The sequence below is a fragment of the Meleagris gallopavo genome, chromosome 1, assembly GCF_000146605.3.
Source record: "Meleagris gallopavo isolate NT-WF06-2002-E0010 breed Aviagen turkey brand Nicholas breeding stock chromosome 1, Turkey_5.1, whole genome shotgun sequence".
Lineage (NCBI taxonomy): Eukaryota > Metazoa > Chordata > Aves > Galliformes > Phasianidae > Meleagris > Meleagris gallopavo.
The window spans coordinates 49,197,559-49,216,349 of NC_015011.2; the positions used below are offsets into that span (position 1 = coordinate 49,197,559).

Consider the following 18,791-nt stretch of genomic DNA (forward strand, 5'->3'; position numbering starts at 1 on the left):
ATCCCTCAATTCATTTTTCCATCTCTCTATCCATCCTTCCATTCCTCCTTTCTTCCATCTGTCCTTTATTTCGTCCTTCCATCCACCTCTCCATTTATCCATCCATCCACCCTTCCATCTCTCCATCCACTCCTTCATCCGTCCATCCATTCCCCCTTCTTTCCACCCATTTTCTTCCTTCCTTCCTTTGATTCATCCATCCATCCATCCATCCATCCATCCATCCATTCTTCCCTCTCTCCCTCCTTTCTTCCCTCCCTCTTTTATTTCATCCTTCCATCTACCTCTCCTTCCAATCCTCCATCCATCCCTCAATTCATCCATCCACCTCTCTGCCTCTCATCCATCCATTCCTTTGATTCATTTCTCCACATCTCCATCCATCTTTCCATTTCCATCTTTCCATTTCTTCTTCCCTCTTTCCTTCCTTTCTTCTCTTTCATTCCTCCATCCATCTCTCCTGCTCTTATCCATCCATCCATCCATGAACTCTCTCTCCATCCTTCCCTCTTATCCATCCATCCATCCATGAACTCTCTCTCTATTCTTCCCTCCCTCCGTTCTTCCATCCCTCCATCCCTTCTCCCCACCCTCCCATCCCTCCATCTCTCTGTCTCCCCCCATCCCCACAGCAGCACTGGGAAAGGTTGGCGGAGTGGGGCTATTTTTGGGACCGTCTCCCTGGCAACGGCTGCCACCACCGTCTGTGGTGGCTTTTCCATAGGTGCTAAAATATTCCACGCTTCTTATTAAAGACGGTGCTGGTGGAGACGGGCGGGGGTGGCGAGTGTGAGCCACCCCACTGCTGGGGCCATTGAGCCAGGAATGGCCGGGGCATGGCACGAGGACAGCAAGGGGTTGGTGACATCCTTGCTGTGACATCCCGATGTCCATCCCAATGGCCCAACCATGCTGGCTGCACAGCGGACAAGGTGCAGCCACATGTCCGCGTGGAGAAAACCACCACCATGGCCACGTGTTCCTCCCCATCCTCAGCAACACAGTGAGGTTTTTGGGATGAGTTGAAGCACTATAGCGTGGCTTCACCCATTGGGCTGCAACCACCATGGTCACACCAGGATGTGTCATATCAGCCCTGGGCAGAGCTGGGGCTCTCTGTGGGATGGACAGTGACCTCCAAATTGGTGCCCCTAAGTATGGGGGTCCCCTATGGGATGGGCAACGATCCCCAGCCTGGGGACAGGGATAGTAGGGATGGAGGGGTCGGACAGCCCCATCCAGCTGTGCGGAGCAGTGGAGTGGAGCTGTTTGCAGGATGTTGGCTGCTCTCCCTGCTTGCAGCTGCGGACGGATGCTGAGAGGTGCTAAAAATACTCTCTGCTCCTCCCGGTGAGAGTTCTCCGGGAGGTGACCTGGAAGCCCCTGAGATGCCACAAGGGAGCTCCCAGCAGAGACACCCTGAGGGGAGCTGGGTCCTTGCTTGGAGCCAGGTCTCAGCCTATAATCTGGGGTCCAGGTGGGAAAATCCTGCAGGTTACAGCCTGGGTACATGGCTGCCCCACTGTCCCCTTCCCACTGCCACTTCCACTGGATGTGTTCCCTTCTCCCCCATGGCAGCTCAGCAGTGCGTATCCATGGCTCTGAGATCACACGCAAGGATGGGCTAAAGTAGCGGAAAGCTGTTGGATCCTACCACGGAGTTACTGACTTCTTAGCTACAGACTGCATAGCAATCAGAGAGGGGGAGAGGGAGCCAGGGAACGGGAGCAGGGAGAGGCGGTGCAGAGATTTTGGGGTTAGAGCAGGGAGGTGCAGGGAGAGGAAGGAAGGGCAGAGGGGACGAGGCAGGAGGGGGAGAGCAGAACCATCGCTGAGAGCTCGTGGGATGGATGGGAGCGAAGCACGCTGAGCGGAGGAGGAGAGGAGCTGGGCACGGTGAGCTGGGGCTCCTCGGGAATCCAACAACCCCAGAGCTGCAGAGAACCCACTGGGTGAGCCCAGGAGCTCTGGGGCACGATGGAGACACCGACTACTGACCCCATCCTTTGACTCTGGCTCCCAGGCGGCCCCGGCACGATGCGGTAAGAGATGCCGGGCAGCTCCCGGTGCAGCAACGGGAGGTTTTGCCTGCAAAAATGCTGCCTTGCTACTGCTAGCGCTGAGGAATGGCTATAAATATAACTTAGTGAGATGTGAGTGGCTTCATGTGAGTGTGTCCGTGAATAGCAAAGTTGCTGTGTGCATGGCAGATGTAAATATCGCTAACGGAGCGTGACAGTGTGGAGGGCACCTCCTCGTCAGCCTCCCCAACTTTCCTCCCTTGCCCTGCAGGTAACTTGTGTGGTTTTTCAGCTCTGACCTTTGCTTTGCTCCCTCAGCCCAGTTCTTGTTTGCCTTTTCCCTCTCCATTCCCATGGAGCAGCCCTGCACTGTGGCGTCCATTCGTGTGCGCTGCTCTGGGATGGGTCTCTCAGCACCAGGAAGGTGTTCTCCAAGCACAGAGTGCACCCAGGGTTGAAGTGTCTCTTTCTAAGCTTAGAGATTTTGGGGGTCCATACCCGACCCTTCCAGCTCATAAGGTCTCAGCTCAGCTCTTGCTTTGAGTGGTTCAATGTCTCCAACAGGCACTGCCAGTAGGGGTTACCCCCTTGGTGTCAGATGCATGGCGGAGGTGATGGGTCACCAGGAGCCTGAGAGGGGATGGGGAGGTGTGCAGGGAGCATGGGGATATACCTGTATCCATTTGCCATTGGAAGCAATGTCTGAGCACCCCAGGACATGGTCACCTCAGTTTGGGGCTGCTGAAAACGATGACACGAAGGATAGCAGGAATGGACTCAATGATCCTTATGGGTTCCTTCCAACTCAGGATATTCTGTGATTCCATGATAAGAATGTGGGCTTTCAGAAGGAAAATTGGTGGTGAGCAGGAGGAGGAGGGATAGAAATGGAAGGGATGGATGGGAGAGAGTCGATTTTGTCATGCTGCAACCTTCCTCTCCTTCCACCTCCTTGGGGCATGTTGCCTGGAGGTGTCCCCCGGCCATTGGGCAGCTCCAGCCCATGCTGCCCATCCATCCCTGGTGTGGCACCACCATGGGACAGCGGGATGGGGGATGGAGTGACGGCCATCGGCGCTTCCATCAGCACCGATGTGGAGCAGGGCACTTAATTGCAGTCCGCCTTCAGCAAATTCCCACTTTCCTGGGTCACTGAGTTATGGCATTGGGTTCGTTCAACCCGACGGCGACGGGGGATCGATAGATGGACGTGCCCATCTTCGCAGTCAATCCCTGCTCACAGACACAACAACCTTTCTGCGAATGGCGCGGGTCAGATGCAGCTCTCCTGCAGGCGACTGTGTTGGATATAGGACCAACGTATGGATATGGTTCTAATGGAGCACTGAGGGCTCCAGGGTGGAGGGGACCCTACTGGGAGTTGTGGGAGAAGTGGGGGCTGGGGAGGGGGGGCTCAGCCTCTGCTCTGGCTGTGTCATCACGGGGACCTTCGTGCGTAGCCCTTTTTTATCTGTTTTCTGCCTTTCTCTCCCTTTCTCTCCTCTCCCCCCCTCCGTCAGTATGTGGGCTGATCACTGCTCAAACTTTTAATTCAGATGGTAATTGGAATAATAATACGGGCAGAATCCTTCTGGCTCTGTTGCTGCAGCTGGCTTCGGGGAGCTATGAATAGCTCTGAGTCACACACTGAGAGGCTTCAACTTCAGATCATTTTGTTTTGTTTTCATATTACCCGTGCCCGGGGCTTCACAGGGGGGAAATATCCCCTCACTCGCTCCACCCTGCAATGCAAACAGGACAGAGGGACATCCATGTCACCCAACGGGGGAGCAGGGGTCAGCTCACCGTGACTGCGGGCACACGGGGACTGCTGGCACCCACCCGATCTATTTATAATTATTGAGGGAAAAGGCAGCAGCATGTCTATATAAATGGCACAGAGCTCCCTCCCCTCCCCTCACCTGCCCCATGCCATGTGCCTTTTGCTCTCCTGCATAGCTCCAACGCCCTCGCTAATGAGATCTAGGGTTAACGAGGGGCACCGAGCCCACATCTTAGCCCACATGCAGGGGCTCAGGGAGGGATGGGAGATGCTGCAGGTGTGCAGCTCTGCCTGAGCCTGGGAGTCCCCATACCCAAGGCGTCCCCATACCCAAGGCATCCCCATAAAAAGGGGTCTCTGTACTAAGAGCTTCTCATACCAACGGGGTCCCATATCAAAGGGGTCCCCATACTCTAGGGGACCCCACACCCAATACATCCACATACCTAAGAAGTCCCCATGCCCAAGGTGTCTTGTGCTCACGGGGTCCCTGTCCCAAGTGGTCCATGCCAACAGGTCCGCATACCCAAGGGGTCTCCACACCAAGGGATCTCCATACCAAGGGGTCCCTATGCCCAAGGTTAGGGAATGAAGGCCCCTCAGAGCCGCAGTGACCACAGACAGGAGGCAAGCATTCGCCAGACAGCTCTGGATAAAGCCAAGTGTAAAAATACCATGGGATTTTTCCATCGCCGTCGTTGTTGTTTGCGGTGTACATCCCCGGAGCGCCAGATACGGTTGTTATAAAAAGAGAAGTGGGGGAGTGCTTCGGCATGGAGTTGTCTGTTCTACTTCACAAGGCCGCTCTGCTGCGGATTTGAAGCAGATCTTTATACCCAGACTAAATTTCTCCTCTTTTAATTTGAAGCCATTTCCCCTTGTCCTGTCCCAACAGACCCTGTTAAAGAGTCTGTCCCCTTCTTTCTTATCGCCCCCCTTTAGATACTGAAAGGCCCGTGTCGCAGGCAGGGCTGTGCTGGGAAGCAGCAGGTGGGTTTATTTCCATCCACCCCTCTGCTGGTGCCGTTCCCTCCGAGGCCGTGGCCGGCGGCATGACGAGCGCTGCGCTCTGCCAGCTGGCAGCAGGGGATGGAGCGGGCGGCAGCAGCGCAGCGCGGCCCCGTCTGCGGCCAACCCGCCCGGGCCGATGCCCTGCCCAGAGTGCTGCCGCGGTGCTGCCGGAGGAGTGGAGGCAGCGAGTGGAGCCTACAGGTCCCCGCCAGCCGGCCACGCACCCGTCACCCAGGTAGGTGCCCCGCGGATGCTCCGAGGGCCGTCTGTAAGGGACAGCTGCGGTGTCCCCTTGCTGACACCATCGCCAGGGCGCACTTTGCAAGGCGTAGCTATGGGCAGGTGCCAGACAGAATTAGCCAGGTGCCTGTCCTTATGAATGTCCCGTCCGTGCTCTCTCCCTGCCCTCCATCCTCTCCCCGCATCAGCCTCTGTCCCCCCGACTGCGGCATTTCTCAACCTGCTCCTGCTCCGCCAGCCCTGTCCCCTTCTCCCTCCTGCTGCCAGCATTGGCAGGAACGCCGGCAGCTTGGTCTCGCTGCCAGGGATGTCTTCATCCCCGCTTATCCCTGCACTGCTGCCCAGGACTGATGGTTCCTGCGCAAGGTGAGAGGTCTCCGTTTGCTTTGTGCACTCCTCTCGTCCCACTGGGATCATCCCCAGGGTGGGCTCCGGAGTTCATGTGCTTGCAGGGCTCCTTGCTCCCTGGTCGTGACCTCACAACCAGCATGGTGATGTCACGGAGCAAGGACACGGAGATGCCGGGCTCTCCTTTCGCTACCATCTCTGTTCCGTCCCACGCAAAACCCCACTGACCTAAATGGAGAGCCCTTAGTGACATCCTGCTCCCTGCATGTGTCACTGAGGCTGCAGAAGGCTTTGTCACTCTTACCCGACCCAGGCTGAGGACAGGTTGCATCCTCCTGTTTGCCATCCTGAAATCATGCCGCGGCCACTCAGCATCTCTGAGAGCATGGAGAGGGCCTGCACTGAGCAGCGGAGCCTGGAAGAGGATGATGATGATGACAATGACAACGAGGAGTTCAGTTACACCTGTCCCTTGGCACATCCTCCACCCCCATGCATGAGTTTGGGTGACACTCAGCTGGGAGATGCTGAGTTCTCATTTAAGCCAGTGCACTCTTGCACGGTGAAAGATGATGGAGAGAAAAACAGAATATATGCCAAAAGGTTAGCCAGGCACGCGTTGGAGCTCAAAGAGAATGCTCAGGAGTTTGAGGAACCATTTTACAAAGACACGGAGATGTCCGACAGCCCGTTCGAGGAGGACAGCAGCTGGACCAGGACCTATCACCTCCCTGTGCACCAAAGGAAACACGCGCCTCGAGCTGCCCATGCATCACCATGCGGTTCCTATGACTCCTACCAGCATGACCCTTTTTCCCTATGGGCCCAGCCGAGCGACCCATACCTCTCCAGCCTGGAGCACACCAGGGGAGCAGAACCCCACAGGTGGCACGAGGAGTCCATCGGGGACCGGGAGAACCCTTCGCTGCGTGTGTCCTACAGGGAGCTGTGGGAGGAGAACAACAAGCTGCGCAGGGTGGTGCGGAGCATGCAGGGCTCTCTGGAGAGCCAGGCTCAAAGCATGAGGAGCCTGGAGCGTCGGCTGAAGGCCAGTCTGGCCAAGGAGGAGAGGAGAGCCCAGGGGCTGCAGGCCCTCAACCAGCAGACGGAGCGCAGCCTCCAGCTTATGACCCAGCGGGCTCTGGATGCGGAAAACCACGTGGAGAAGCTGAAGCAGGAGATGCTGCTTCTCCAGGGAGAGCTGGAGTCCTCCAAGGTGAAGAACAAGAACCTGAGAGTGGGACAGAGCATGGACCCGGAGGCGGTGAAGCATAACGTAGATTTTGCCTTGAAAAACCTCCAGAAGATAATAGCGGGTGCAAACTGGTCCATCAAGCAGCTGGTTGCTGGGACAGAGTCGCTGAATTTTGTCACTGAGATTCTTAAATCCACAGGCAAAATTTCTGATGCTGAAGCAGAGAAAAAAGAATGAATCAAACACTGTGAATGTGTTCAATCATAGCCTACACAAAAACTTTTGCTCTCACATGTGTGTGTTCAGCTTGGTAATCTTTATTCCCCACAGAGATGCTTTCCTTGTGGCTTACCTTGTGGCTGGGAAAAGGGGAGGGTTGGTCAAAACCTTTAGGAAATGTTTATTAGTGAGATATTGCAGTGACTTCCCTCTGGTGTCAGTATCAGTGCTAAGAATGAGCTTATAGAACCATGGAATTGTTAAGGTTGGAAAAAACCTCTAAGATCACCTGTTCCAACCATCAGCCATCCCCATCATGTCCACTGACCATGTCCTCAGTGCCACATCCACACGGTTCTGGAACACCTCCAGGGATGGTGACTGCATCACCTCCCTGGGCAGCCTGTGCCACTGCAGCACCGCTCCTTCCAGGATGAGTTTTCCTCCCATCCAACCTGAACCTGAACCTGGTGCAACCTGAAGCCATTTCCTCTCATCCCATTGCTGTTACCTGGGAGTAGAGGCCAATTCTCACCTCTCTACAACCTCCTTTCAGGTCAATACCTTATCATCACAGGATGATAAGGTATCCCTTTAACTTGGCTCAACCAGTGGAAAGCACTTGTTGGAGAAGATTCCCTTCCTCTCCTGATGCAGAGAAGCACACCCAAATTGTCCATTTGTCTCCTGCTGGGTAAGGCAGGATGCCATAGCCCTCATTTACAATGTAATCACTGAGGATGTGTTTTTGGGACTATATGTGGGCATCATTCTTCAACACCAGGTCATCCCCCAACATTTCTGATGAATTTAGGTTACCCTCCTCATTTTCAGCTGTAGTTTATCCAGTTGCACAGCAGATTTTTCCCTATCTGCCCAAACAGACCATGATTAAAGACTTTGGTGATGAAGGGTGGTGAGAGGCTGGGTGCTGGCAGAGCTCAGCATCAACGTTTTTTTTCCGATGGGAATTTTTGGCAGCTGTTCACTCCTACCTACATATGGTGAGTGGCAAAGTCTGCTGCCTTCTCATGGTCCTCAAGTGTCCCAGCAGTCGCGGCTGGGTCTTCAGCTGCCTCAGTAACCTTGTTGCCTGGAGGAGGGACAGCTGGTTAATCACCACTGCAGACATGATGATGGCTTGCCCATCAGAGGTGATGTCTGGAGCTCCATACTTGCAACCTTCCAACATGGGCTACTAAGCCGGAAGGGGTGCTGGTCACCCTTAGCCACTTGAAGCCCCACACTACAACACTGGTGACAAGACAAGAGTGTTTCTCACCAATTTTTCCATCCTCAACAATAACACCTATTGTTCCTGGCTCCCACCTTTGCATGACCACTTGCAAGGAGTTCTAAGACTTGTATTTGATCCAGAAATCCCTGGATTTGTCTGAGATATGGCAACCACCCGCTGCTCACTGGCGAGGCTGGGAGGTAGTGAACTAGCTGTGTCTGTGCTGCGTGCTCTACGCTGACTGCTGTAATCCAAAGGTTACAGTGTAGGATTAGCATGGGTGTACAAAGCCCTTCCTAATCTATGAGTCATTACCCCTCACCGCATTTCCCTTCCCAGCAGCTCTGGGCAGGTGGGATAGGTCAGCCCTTGAGTCTTCGGTCTCCTACTTCTTCAGCTCAGGGAGGACCAGGTCAGGATACAACACCTCCCAGACATCCTCCCCAGGGCCATACCACAGAACCACTCCTCGGATGCTATGCACGGCACATCGCAAGGTCTGTTTGCTCAACTGGCTTCTCCTTGGCTGCCCCTAAGCTCCTCCTTTGCCTTGGCTCTCCATTTTGGCTCTATCTCTTGCTTCTCTTCCCATCTTTGAAATAGGGGGGATATTCTTCACTTCTTGGCAATAAATTTCCTCTAGGTCAGGTTGGGCTGACAGGGATCTCTAGGGCTGCTGTGTTTGTCTGCGCTTTGTTAGTCCTTATGTGTGAGGTATTTAGGCTGGCTGAGCTCTTGTCCTCCTGTAAGCTATGATATTAATATATTGGCTCAGGGCAGGGACCCTGCAAGCTGCTAAACTCTGGTGTCCTTGGTCCAGAGAGAGGTGACTGCCTGCCAGCACCTCTGCATGGGTGAGATATGTGGGCTGCTGTGTGCACTAGGTGTGTGTCTGTCAGCTCTTCACCTCTGGAGCAGGGCTGTGGTGTGGTGCCTACCATCACCACCTGATCCCTCTGGGCATACAGCAGAAGGCTGGGAGAGGTGCATGCAGGGTGGGTGTTTTCAGCGTGGGCTTTTATGGGGTTTTGCTCTGTCCTTCTCTATAAGGCACATGCCCAGGAACAATGGTGATGATGGCATGGGCTTCAGCTTGTCAGAGGTGAAAGCTAGAGCTGCCAGGTCCCACACAAGCACGGCTGCATGAGATCCCACGCTCACCCAGCTCCTGTGGCCCCCAAAACCTGATGATACAGCAAGCCATGGGCAGCGTCCGCGTCAACCGGTGAGTAGCCCTCGTCCCAAGGACTGCTCATAGAAGCATTAAGGTTGGAAAAGACCTCTAAGATCACCCAGTCCAATTGCCAGCCCATCCCCACCATGCCCAATGACCATGTCCTCAGTGCCACATCCACATGGTGCTGGAACACCTCCAGGAACGGTGACTCCACCACCTCTCTGGGCAGCCTTTGCCACTCTCTTTCTGAGAAGAAATTTTCCCTTATATTCAACCTAAACCTTCCCTGCTGCAACCTAAGGCCATTCCTTCTCATCCCATTATTTTTACCTGGGAGCAGAGGCCAATCCACACTCACTACAACCTTCTTTCAGGTCACTGTAGAGAGCAGTAAGGTCTCCCGTGAACCTCCTTTTCTTCAGACTGAACAACCCCTGTTCCTTCATCTGCTCCCCATCAGACTTGTGCTCCAGACCTCTCACAGCCCTGCTGCCCTTCTCTGGACATGTTCCATGTGCTGCCCTATGTGTTCTGGGCATTCTCTGGTCTCTTCGCCCATCCCTCAATACATTATTTTCAAAATACCTTCCTGGGTTTTGTCCACTCTAAGTTATGGCTCCTCCACCTCCAAGTCTGAAATGCGCTGTATGTGGAGGGAGATCTTGGCTATCAGCAGGGTTGGCTGGTGCAGAGGAGAAGCAAAGTACCAATGCAGTGCTGGACATCAGCCCTGGCCCAGGAATTGCTGATTTCAGCAGGACTGCAGAAGCCTGGTGTCCTCTTTCCAATGAGATGAGGACAGCAAATGGATTTGGAACTATGTGGCTGCCCTGAAGAAACCACCCTATTTAAACAAGGAGCAGTCAGCTCCGAGGTGAAGGAGTCCATGCTGGAGGACTCCAACAGCCATGTCACTGTGACGGGGAGGGAGGGAGGCACTGCCAGCCTCAGGAGTCATTAGTGGCTTAGTGGCGATGAGGGTCTTGGTGGTCTATGCATTCAGAGGGAGGCTACTGGATATCCTCAGTGGTCAGAGCATCTTCTGCCATAACCTCTTTAAATGAGAATCTGTGATTTTAGATCCAGCAGTGTATGAGCACTTGGAAGCTGCCTTCTCCTGGCAATGGTGAGAGGGGCAACAGTGCCATCCACTGTGGAGGGAATCAGTGGGGAACAGCTCCCCAAAGAGGGGATTTTCTCCCAGAAAAAAAAACTGCCAATGATTTGACTGTTGATGTCCAAATTACACCTTTAGCTTTGGATGCAGGATGCTGGGAGTCATGCTTGTTGCTGTGGCAACAGAATTGTCCTGAGCACAGGAAGTGTATAAACACTGTCAACAATATACAATGGCATCAGGGCGGAGAGCAGAGGAGAAAATAGAAACTCCCAGCCTTACACCACGCCAGGGCCAAAATGTCGTTCTTCACATATTTCTGTCTGTTCCTTCTCTTCCAGGTACAGCATTGTCTCGACTGAGGAGGATGGACACAAGGTCTCTGCGTTGGGCAGCATGAACGGGCACAGCCGGAATGGGAAGGGCCACACACCCCGGCGGAAGCACCGCAACCGCTTTGTGAAGAAGAACGGCCAATGCAATGTCTACTTCGCCAACCTGAGCAACAAGTCTCAGCGCTACATGGCTGACATCTTCACCACCTGTGTGGACACGCGCTGGCGGTACATGCTTATGATCTTCTCCGCCGCCTTCCTGGTCTCTTGGCTCTTCTTTGGTTTCCTTTTCTGGTGCATTGCTTTCTTCCACGGTGACCTCAACGCACCGGTGGTGGGGGGCAGTCCCTCTCTCCTCAAGCCTTGCATCATGCACGTGAACAGCTTTCTAGGGGCTTTCCTCTTCTCAGTGGAGACACAGACAACCATTGGGTATGGCTTCCGCTGCGTGACTGAGGAGTGTCCACTGGCCATCATGGCTGTTGTGGTCCAGTCCATTGTGGGCTGTGTTATTGACTCCTTCATGATTGGCACCATCATGGCCAAGATGGCGAGACCCAAGAAGCGGGCCCAGACCCTCCTCTTCAGTCACCACGCGGTCATCTCGGTGCGGGATGGCAAACTGTGCCTCATGTGGCGAGTGGGCAACCTGAGGAGGAGCCACATCGTGGAAGCCCACGTTCGTGCCCAGCTCATCAAACCCTACATGACAGAGGAAGGGGAGTACCTCCCCCTGGACCAGCGGGACCTCAATGTAGGCTATGATGTGGGTCTCGATCGTATATTTTTGGTCTCACCCATTATTATTGTTCATGAGATTGATGAGGAGAGCCCACTCTATGGGATTGGCAAGGAGGAGCTGGAGACAGAGAACTTTGAGATCGTTGTTATCCTGGAAGGGATGGTGGAAGCCACGGCCATGACCACGCAGGCACGGAGCTCTTACCTCGCCAGTGAAATCCTCTGGGGTCACCGCTTTGAACCAGTAGTGTTTGAGGAGAAGAACCACTACAAAGTGGATTATTCCCGCTTTCACAAGACCTATGAGGTAGCTGGCACACCCTGCTGCTCAGCTCGGGAGCTGCAAGAAAGCAAGATGACTATCCTACCTTCTCCCCCACCTCCCAGTGCCTTCTGCTATGAGAACGAGCTGGCTCTTGTCAGTCAAGATGAAGATGAAGATGATGACGAAGTGGGTGTAGCGTTAGGTGGCAGCACCAAGGAAGAAGGAGGCGTCATCCAGATGATGGATTTTGGAAGCCACCTGGACCTAGAGCGGCTCCAGGCCACTTTGCCCTTGGATACCATCTCATACCGCAGGGAGTCAGCCATCTAATCCCTCCAGCCTCCCCGTTCTACACTCATTACCCACCCCCCCCTCCTCTTCCTCTGTTCTGCACCCATACGTAGCTGCATAAGTCCCTTGCCCACCAAAAAATGCCTCCTGTGACCACCTCTCAGCACCTGAGTATGTCGAGGCCTGGAGATACTCTGATATATTCCCTTTCCCATGAAGTTGTACCCCCTGGATGAGGAGTGAGAATACACCATTCTTCCAGACAGCACAGCTTGCTCAAGGACCTGCCCAGGGACAAGAAAGAAGCAGGGTTGGATTCCCACATCTGGGGAGGTGACAGGAGCCTGTGCCCTCAATGGAGAGACTGTATCTGCTCAAGTGTTTCTGCAGCTGAGACAACAGCACTTTCTGTCTCTCTCAGCATGTGCAGACCCATGGCTATCAATAGCCATGGCTCTCACAAGGAGAGAAGTGATGCATAAGTCCTGACCCAGTGAGAAGGGACAGGGGAGTTTAGGACTCCTAGAGGAAGTGGGAGAGTCTCTGGAGATAGGGGTTTGCTTGCATGTTTATTGCTTGTTGCACTTGACTTTCTTTGTATATAAAAAGATCGAGAACTGAAATCCATATTCTTCCACTGTAAATGCCAAGCTGGGAGAGAAGGACACTGCACGTAGCCCGCTCTGCACTCTCCTTGTGGCACCCATCACCTCCAGCAGCAGCTCAGCCCCACAGACTCAGCCCTGGTTCCCCCATTCCTCCCCAGACCACGTTCTGCTTCTTTCCTGGAGCGTCTGGCAGCAGGCAGGGCCCTGTGCTCACACACCCGGCCACCGTGCCAGGGCTGGCAGGCAGTGACCTGATGGGACAGCAGGCCCCTCATTTTCTCCTTCCACCTCCTTCAGTCTTCTCCCTGCTGCCATCAGCTGTAAAACGGAATTTGTATCTATTTATTTTTAATAAAGTCTAATATCCCAGGGGGAGGTTTGGAAACAAAGGAGACCCCGAGGCTGCAGCCTGGTACAGAGACTGATGAGTGTTATTAGTGCTGGTGTTTGCTGTTCGTATGGGTTTGATGCCTGGAGGCTTCACCTTTGGTACTTCAGAGCCAGAGCTAGACTTAACACCTCTTCTCTGTTGTTTCACAGAAGACAGCAAAACTCGGTGAGTCTTTATTAAGAGCATTAGAATCAGTCACTCAAAACCAGATGACATGAGGATGGGAAAATAATTGGGTAGCTCAAAAGGCTGCTCTGCACACCTGGCAGATGTGCTGTTGGGGAAATGGTTGAAGAAATACTGTTTGATTGAATTCCTGATCTATAGAGCAGAAAGCCAACATCTTGGTAATAGCTTGGGCTTAGTACAAAGAGCAATAGGAAGAGGGGAAGAAGCAAAAGAAGAGGGAAAGAGTCAGAAGGAGTGAGGGAGGAGCGGGAACCACAGGTAAGGAAAAACTGAAGGGGAAGGCGAAGGAGAAGGGACAAAGAAAGGAAAGGAAGGGAAGGGAAGGGAAGGGAAGGGAAGGGAAGGAAGAAGGAGAAAAATGAATAATGTGGTAATGTGGCAGAGTGTTTGGGAGGGAACAGGGATAGTGTAACAAGATTGGTATTGACACAGACATGGCCACCTCAAGAGGAACACCTCCTGGCCACCTCTTGGCTTTTTTCACCTATGACTTGATATGCAGCCATGTTTTTCTACATGTTTCTGTGTCCCACCTCCTCTCCCCGCTGCTGATTAAAAATGTCCCTCCCTCCTCCTCCCTCACGCTATTATTTATTTATTTTCCCCCAGAGGGAATAAACAGAGGCCAGTATTGACCTGGATTTCAATATAGCTTTCAGAGCTGGGTGCCTGCCGCTGGTCATGGCAGTGGAAACAAACTAATGGACCGAGAGGGAAAGACTCTCTGCATGTGAGGATGTAAGGACATGGGCACCCAGAACACAGACTGAGCTGGTGGCCCCAAAGAAGGGAGCGTGGCTGGACACCCCTCACCAAGGTGCAGCACCTTTTAGAGGTGAGTGGGGATGATGTACCATTACTACTAGTTCCTAAGAGTCTGGTCTGCGAGGGAATGCACTCGAAGATTTCTCCCACTTTGCCAATGCACAAAGGTATGTGTATCCTTCAGTACATGTGCTTCTGCACCTGCATGCTCCAATCACAAAGTACTCATGCCTGAATATCTACTGAACATACCTACATACATATGTCATATATGCAGGCATAAGCCATCCTACACCACCCAATAAGCCATAAACACTCAATGATGTGCACACAAACTTTGTGCAACAGCAGCACTCATCTCAACAAGTGTATATACAATTGGATATTGGGGATTCCTTTATGTGGCCCAAAAAAATCACCAAGAGAGAAGGTTGGATATTAGGAAAAATTTCGTCTCAGAAGGAGTGGTGCTGCAGTGGCACAGGCTGCCCAGGGAGGTGTTGGAGTCACCATTCCTGGAGGTGTTCCAGAACTGTGTGGATGTGGCACTGAGGGATGTGGTCAGTGGGCATGGTGGGGATGGGCTGGCCATTGGACTAAGTGATCTTGCAGGTCTTTTCCAACCTTAATAACTCTGTGAATCCACTGTGGAAAGCTGCCATGAGAAAGATTGGACATTGCTAGGTGGGTCTGCAAATCAGCTCTGCAAACCAGAAATACAGATGAGATTTTAGCCAGGGCGCAGCTGTGTATGATATGTGAAGCATCACCTTCCATGTAGGTGATGCGTCTGGTCCAGAGAAGACACTTCCATTCTGCAGGACCTGATGACAGAATGACTCTCCAGCACTTGTTGAGATTTGGCTTCTGTTGAAAAGTATTCCAATATCAGAAATCTAACAGAGAGAGAATGGACTTTTTGCCCTATGAATAGGATCCAGGCACTGGCTCAGATCCGGCACCCCATGACAGCTAACTATACTGCTTTCACTCCTGCCAGCTTCCAACTGAACATTGTCGTTGTTTTTGATGACACTTGAGAGACTTGTTTCATGTTTTATTTTTGGTGACACTTTCAGCCAACCCTTTTGAAAAGAGACCATCATTGGCACCTTTCAGCTCACCCAAAATTTGCTCAGCAAAACATTTTGATACACGCTGCAGCTAAAAATACGTTCAAGGAACATAATAAGGGAGAAAATGGATTTGGATTTCTGTGATCAGGAATTCATGTTGATAACATTTGTGCTTCCAAACAAAAGTGCTTTTTTGCAACCGGCTCAGCTTTGGTGTTGTCCCAGAATGAAGAAGAGTTGGCTGCACCCAAGCGTGTGACCTCTGCTCAGCAAAATGCCTCTTCTACTTCTTCCCAGGCCATTAAGGGCTTGCTCCTGCCCCTGCTAAGTCAATGGGAATTTTGCCATTGCCTGGGGTGAATTGCAGAGCTGGGCCCTAATGGAGTGCCGCTATTGGAAAAGCCCTGCAGACCCAGCCTTCTGCTGAAGCTGGGACAGATGATGTGTGCTGTGCAAGAGGGTCAGAAGTGGAAAAAGGCAGCGTGTGGGGCTGGGAGAGCTGAGCACACTGCTTGGGAGGCACTGGGCAGGCTGGGGGAGAAGCAACGGGGTGGGCAGGAGACATGTGGGTGTCTCTCAGTGCGAGGCTGCGTGGGCTGGCGGCTAAAAACCAGAGGGGCTGAGGTGGGAACGAGCTGCTGGAGGAGCTGTGTCCAGCTCTGGGGACCCGGCTGGGGGCTGCCGCAATCCCGGCCCACCGGTGCGCTGCGGGACCCAGGGCCGGGAAACCACGACACACATATCCCCGGGAGCCCGGTCCTTGCCTGTCCTCAGAGCACCACCTAGGGATGGCAGCGAGCCTCGCAGCACTGCCTCCGAGCTCCCCGAGCAGCTGCGGGCTCAGCAGGGCTGGGGGTAGGGTGCAGGGATGGGGCTGAGGGATGGCTGCAAGTCCCAGCTGGAGGTTGGGATGGAAATATTTCCCTTCCTGTCCTGCAGACAATGCCAGCTCTGGAGGAATAGGCACCGATGTGCCCATGTTTTCTCAGCCTGGATCTTCAGCCCACAGTAAAGTTCAGGATGGCTGACGGAAGGGTCAGGGATTTTCATGCCATGCCATCAACTATCAGCTCTGTAAAACCTCAGCAGCTTTCACAGAGTGGCTACTGGCTTTAAAAGCAATTCAGATATGCACTGACACTTTGATTTCTTCTCTGTGCAAAGCTGTGGCAATCTGGGAAGTTGCACAGGGAATACTTGAGTTCAGATACAGACCATTTGGTTATTGCCCTGCTGCCTGCCTGCCCCTTCAGTTGTCACCTCTGCAACACGGCTGGTGCAGATGCTCAACATATGAGATTTTTCTCCACTTTTCCACTACACAGCTCCTTTGTGATACACACAATCTACACTGTAATAGAGTTGTGTTGCTGTAGCAGCTGCCTTTTTCCTGCCCAGGAAGTTGTGAAATCGCGTGGAAGTGGAGAAATGCCCCATTGGGACGTGTCCTGGCCAGTTTGAAGTGCAGCTTGCAGGCAGAGGGTTTGCAATGCCCTGAGAGTTCTTTTGGCAACCTACCTTTCCATATCCCCTTGGGATACAAGGTAATGACAGCCTGGCTTGCAAACCACACGGAGTCTGTGCTCCTGTGTTCATCTCATTTTCTGGGAAAAAGAATGAGAGCAGAGCAATCAATGGGCCATTCACTCTTACCTTGCCTTTGAACACATCCCCTTCAGGAGGAAGCATCCACAGGGAGCGATCCCTTTGCTCTCTGAGCAGCTTTGGCTCTAGGCACACAGTCCTGGAGCTGACCAAAAGTAGGCAGTGTGGGAAGAGGAAATACATATTGCTAAGTGGAATGATGTGATTTCATTGCCCTGGTGCCTTTGAAGAAATGTGGGATGGACACAAACACCATCCTGAAATAGTCTGTGAGACATTGGATATTTGAGCTTTCAAAGTTTTTTTGGCATCTGAAATTAGCAGGATTATTTTGGTGCTGGCCCCTGATTTGAAATAGCATGTCTTGAGACTTGGGAGCTGGTAATATTTGGGAATCCCAGTGGCAGCACATGGATAGAGTTGTTTGGATGTCCCAGCACTGCAGTCACTGAAGTTGTCAGCTGGAGGATACGGTGCAGTTGCCAAAGCAGTTGCAACTGAGAGGGCAAGGAGTTTGAAATTGCCACTGGCAAGTGACAAGCTGCTCATCCAGCAGCAGGCTCTCTGTGTCTCTGTGGGTTTAATCTGCCTCCTCTGTGCAGCTGGGGAGACTGGGAGCCATAAATCAGAAACAGTTCCTAGAAGAGTCTGCAGCTGCAGTGAAGACATGGTCAGGACGTTGTGCCTCCCTGGGAACGTATATAGCTTCCATTTCATTCACACTGCCACCTGGATAAGCTCTGGAGGATCAAGCACAGTGCCTGTTCCCAGCAGAGACACCCCAGTCTCCAGATCTCCACAAAAACACCCCACCTGGAGCTTCACAGACAGAAACCAGCATGTTCAGAGCACACCCAGGTGCATCAGCCCCCCAAGAGCAATGGCACAGTGCAAGTTGAACTCTATGCTGGCGCAGGGGCTGTCGGTATTTGGGGTACTCCTCCTGCTCATCACGCTTGAATCACACTGGGCTGAAAGCAAGCAATAAAGTGCTTATCCTCGCCCAGCTGGCCACATGGGACATGTGGTGAGATGGCCTTTTGTTAGTCAGTGCCCTGTGCCTGGCGCTCGGCTAGCAAGGACAGGCCGTCCCTTCCAGAGAAACCCCTTGCATAAGAATCACAGAGGAGCCGGGCTGAGATGCTGAACTAATCCAGCAGGGCATGCCGGGAAGCTGCATTTTAAGCCATCCTCCCTGCCCTCCCTTCTCTCGGCGCGTTGTTTATCTCTCCCATCCCTCCCACAGCAGTACATGAATTACTCTGACTGGGCAAGCTGGTTTCATAACCGCCCGCACCGCCCCCCCAGAGCGCATGGGACTCACTCACACACCATCGGATCCTCACTCGCCACCAGTTTGCGCTGCCGTGAATCACAGGCTGGCGTCAATGCTGCACTCCCCCCAGCACGGGGGGGATCTTCATCGTGTGCAGCAGGCTTATGTTTCCAACTCTCTCCACGATGCTCTATGGGGTCACCGGGATGCTGCCCCATGTGCTTTCTGTTCAACACATGCACTCACCTGGGCAACTTTTTCCCATGTTTGACTACTCAGGGACAGAAATATTTTCCTAATATTCATACTGGATCTCTCTTTTTTCACCTTATAGAATCACAGAGTCATTAAGGTTGGAAAAGACCTCTAAGATCACCTGCTCCAACCATCAGCCATCCCCACCATGCCCACTGACCATGTCCTCAATGCCACATCCACACGGTTCTGGAACACCTCCAGGGATGGTAACTGCACCACCTCCCTGAGCAGCCTGTGCCACTGCAGCACCACTCCTTCTGAGAAGAAATTGTTCCTAAATATCTAATCTGAACCTCCCCTGTCACAACTTGAGGCTATTCCCTCTCATCCTGTTTCTCATTACCTGGGAGAAGAGGCTGACCCCCACCTCACCACGACCTCCTTTCAGGTCACTGTAAAGAGCAGTGAGGTCTCCCCTGAGCTATTCTTCTCCAGGCAGAGCAATCTCAGTTCCCTCAGCTGCTCCCCGTAAGACCTGTGTTGTCCGATAGGATGTGCCCTTGAACAGGTCACTTGGTTCCCCCTCCACACCAGCTTGGTGGGAAAGCACTTTATCACCTCCTCCTGATAAATGGCACCCATGTGAAACATCAGGTCCTCCAGACACCCCTTAACCACTGCCTCCTGACAGCCAGCCAGTTTT

The 18,791-nt window shown here is 53.0% G+C and overlaps 2 protein-coding genes across 3 annotated transcripts; both read left to right on the forward strand.

Moving 5' to 3' along the window:
- Positions 1-1,375: 1,375 nt before the first annotated feature.
- Positions 1,376-14,395, forward strand: KCNJ4 (potassium inwardly rectifying channel subfamily J member 4). Of its 2 annotated transcripts, none has more exons than XM_010710973.3 (3): positions 1,376-2,042; positions 9,105-9,279; positions 10,690-14,395. In XM_010710973.3, the coding sequence occupies exons 2-3, from the start codon at positions 9,242-9,244 to the stop codon at positions 12,017-12,019; spliced, it is 1,368 nt and encodes a 455-aa protein (XP_010709275.1). In that variant the 5' UTR covers positions 1,376-2,042; positions 9,105-9,241; the 3' UTR covers positions 12,020-14,395. The 2 variants fall into 2 exon arrangements, with proteins under 2 accessions (XP_010709275.1, XP_010709293.1); XM_010710991.3 differs by lacking the exon at positions 1,376-2,042 and adding an exon at positions 4,726-5,050.
- Positions 5,276-6,889, forward strand: LOC104910991 (endosome-associated-trafficking regulator 1-like). Its single transcript, XM_010710967.2, has one exon. The coding sequence runs from the start codon at positions 5,759-5,761 to the stop codon at positions 6,833-6,835; it is 1,077 nt and encodes a 358-aa protein (XP_010709269.1). The 5' UTR covers positions 5,276-5,758; the 3' UTR covers positions 6,836-6,889.
- Positions 14,396-18,791: the final 4,396 nt, after the last annotated feature.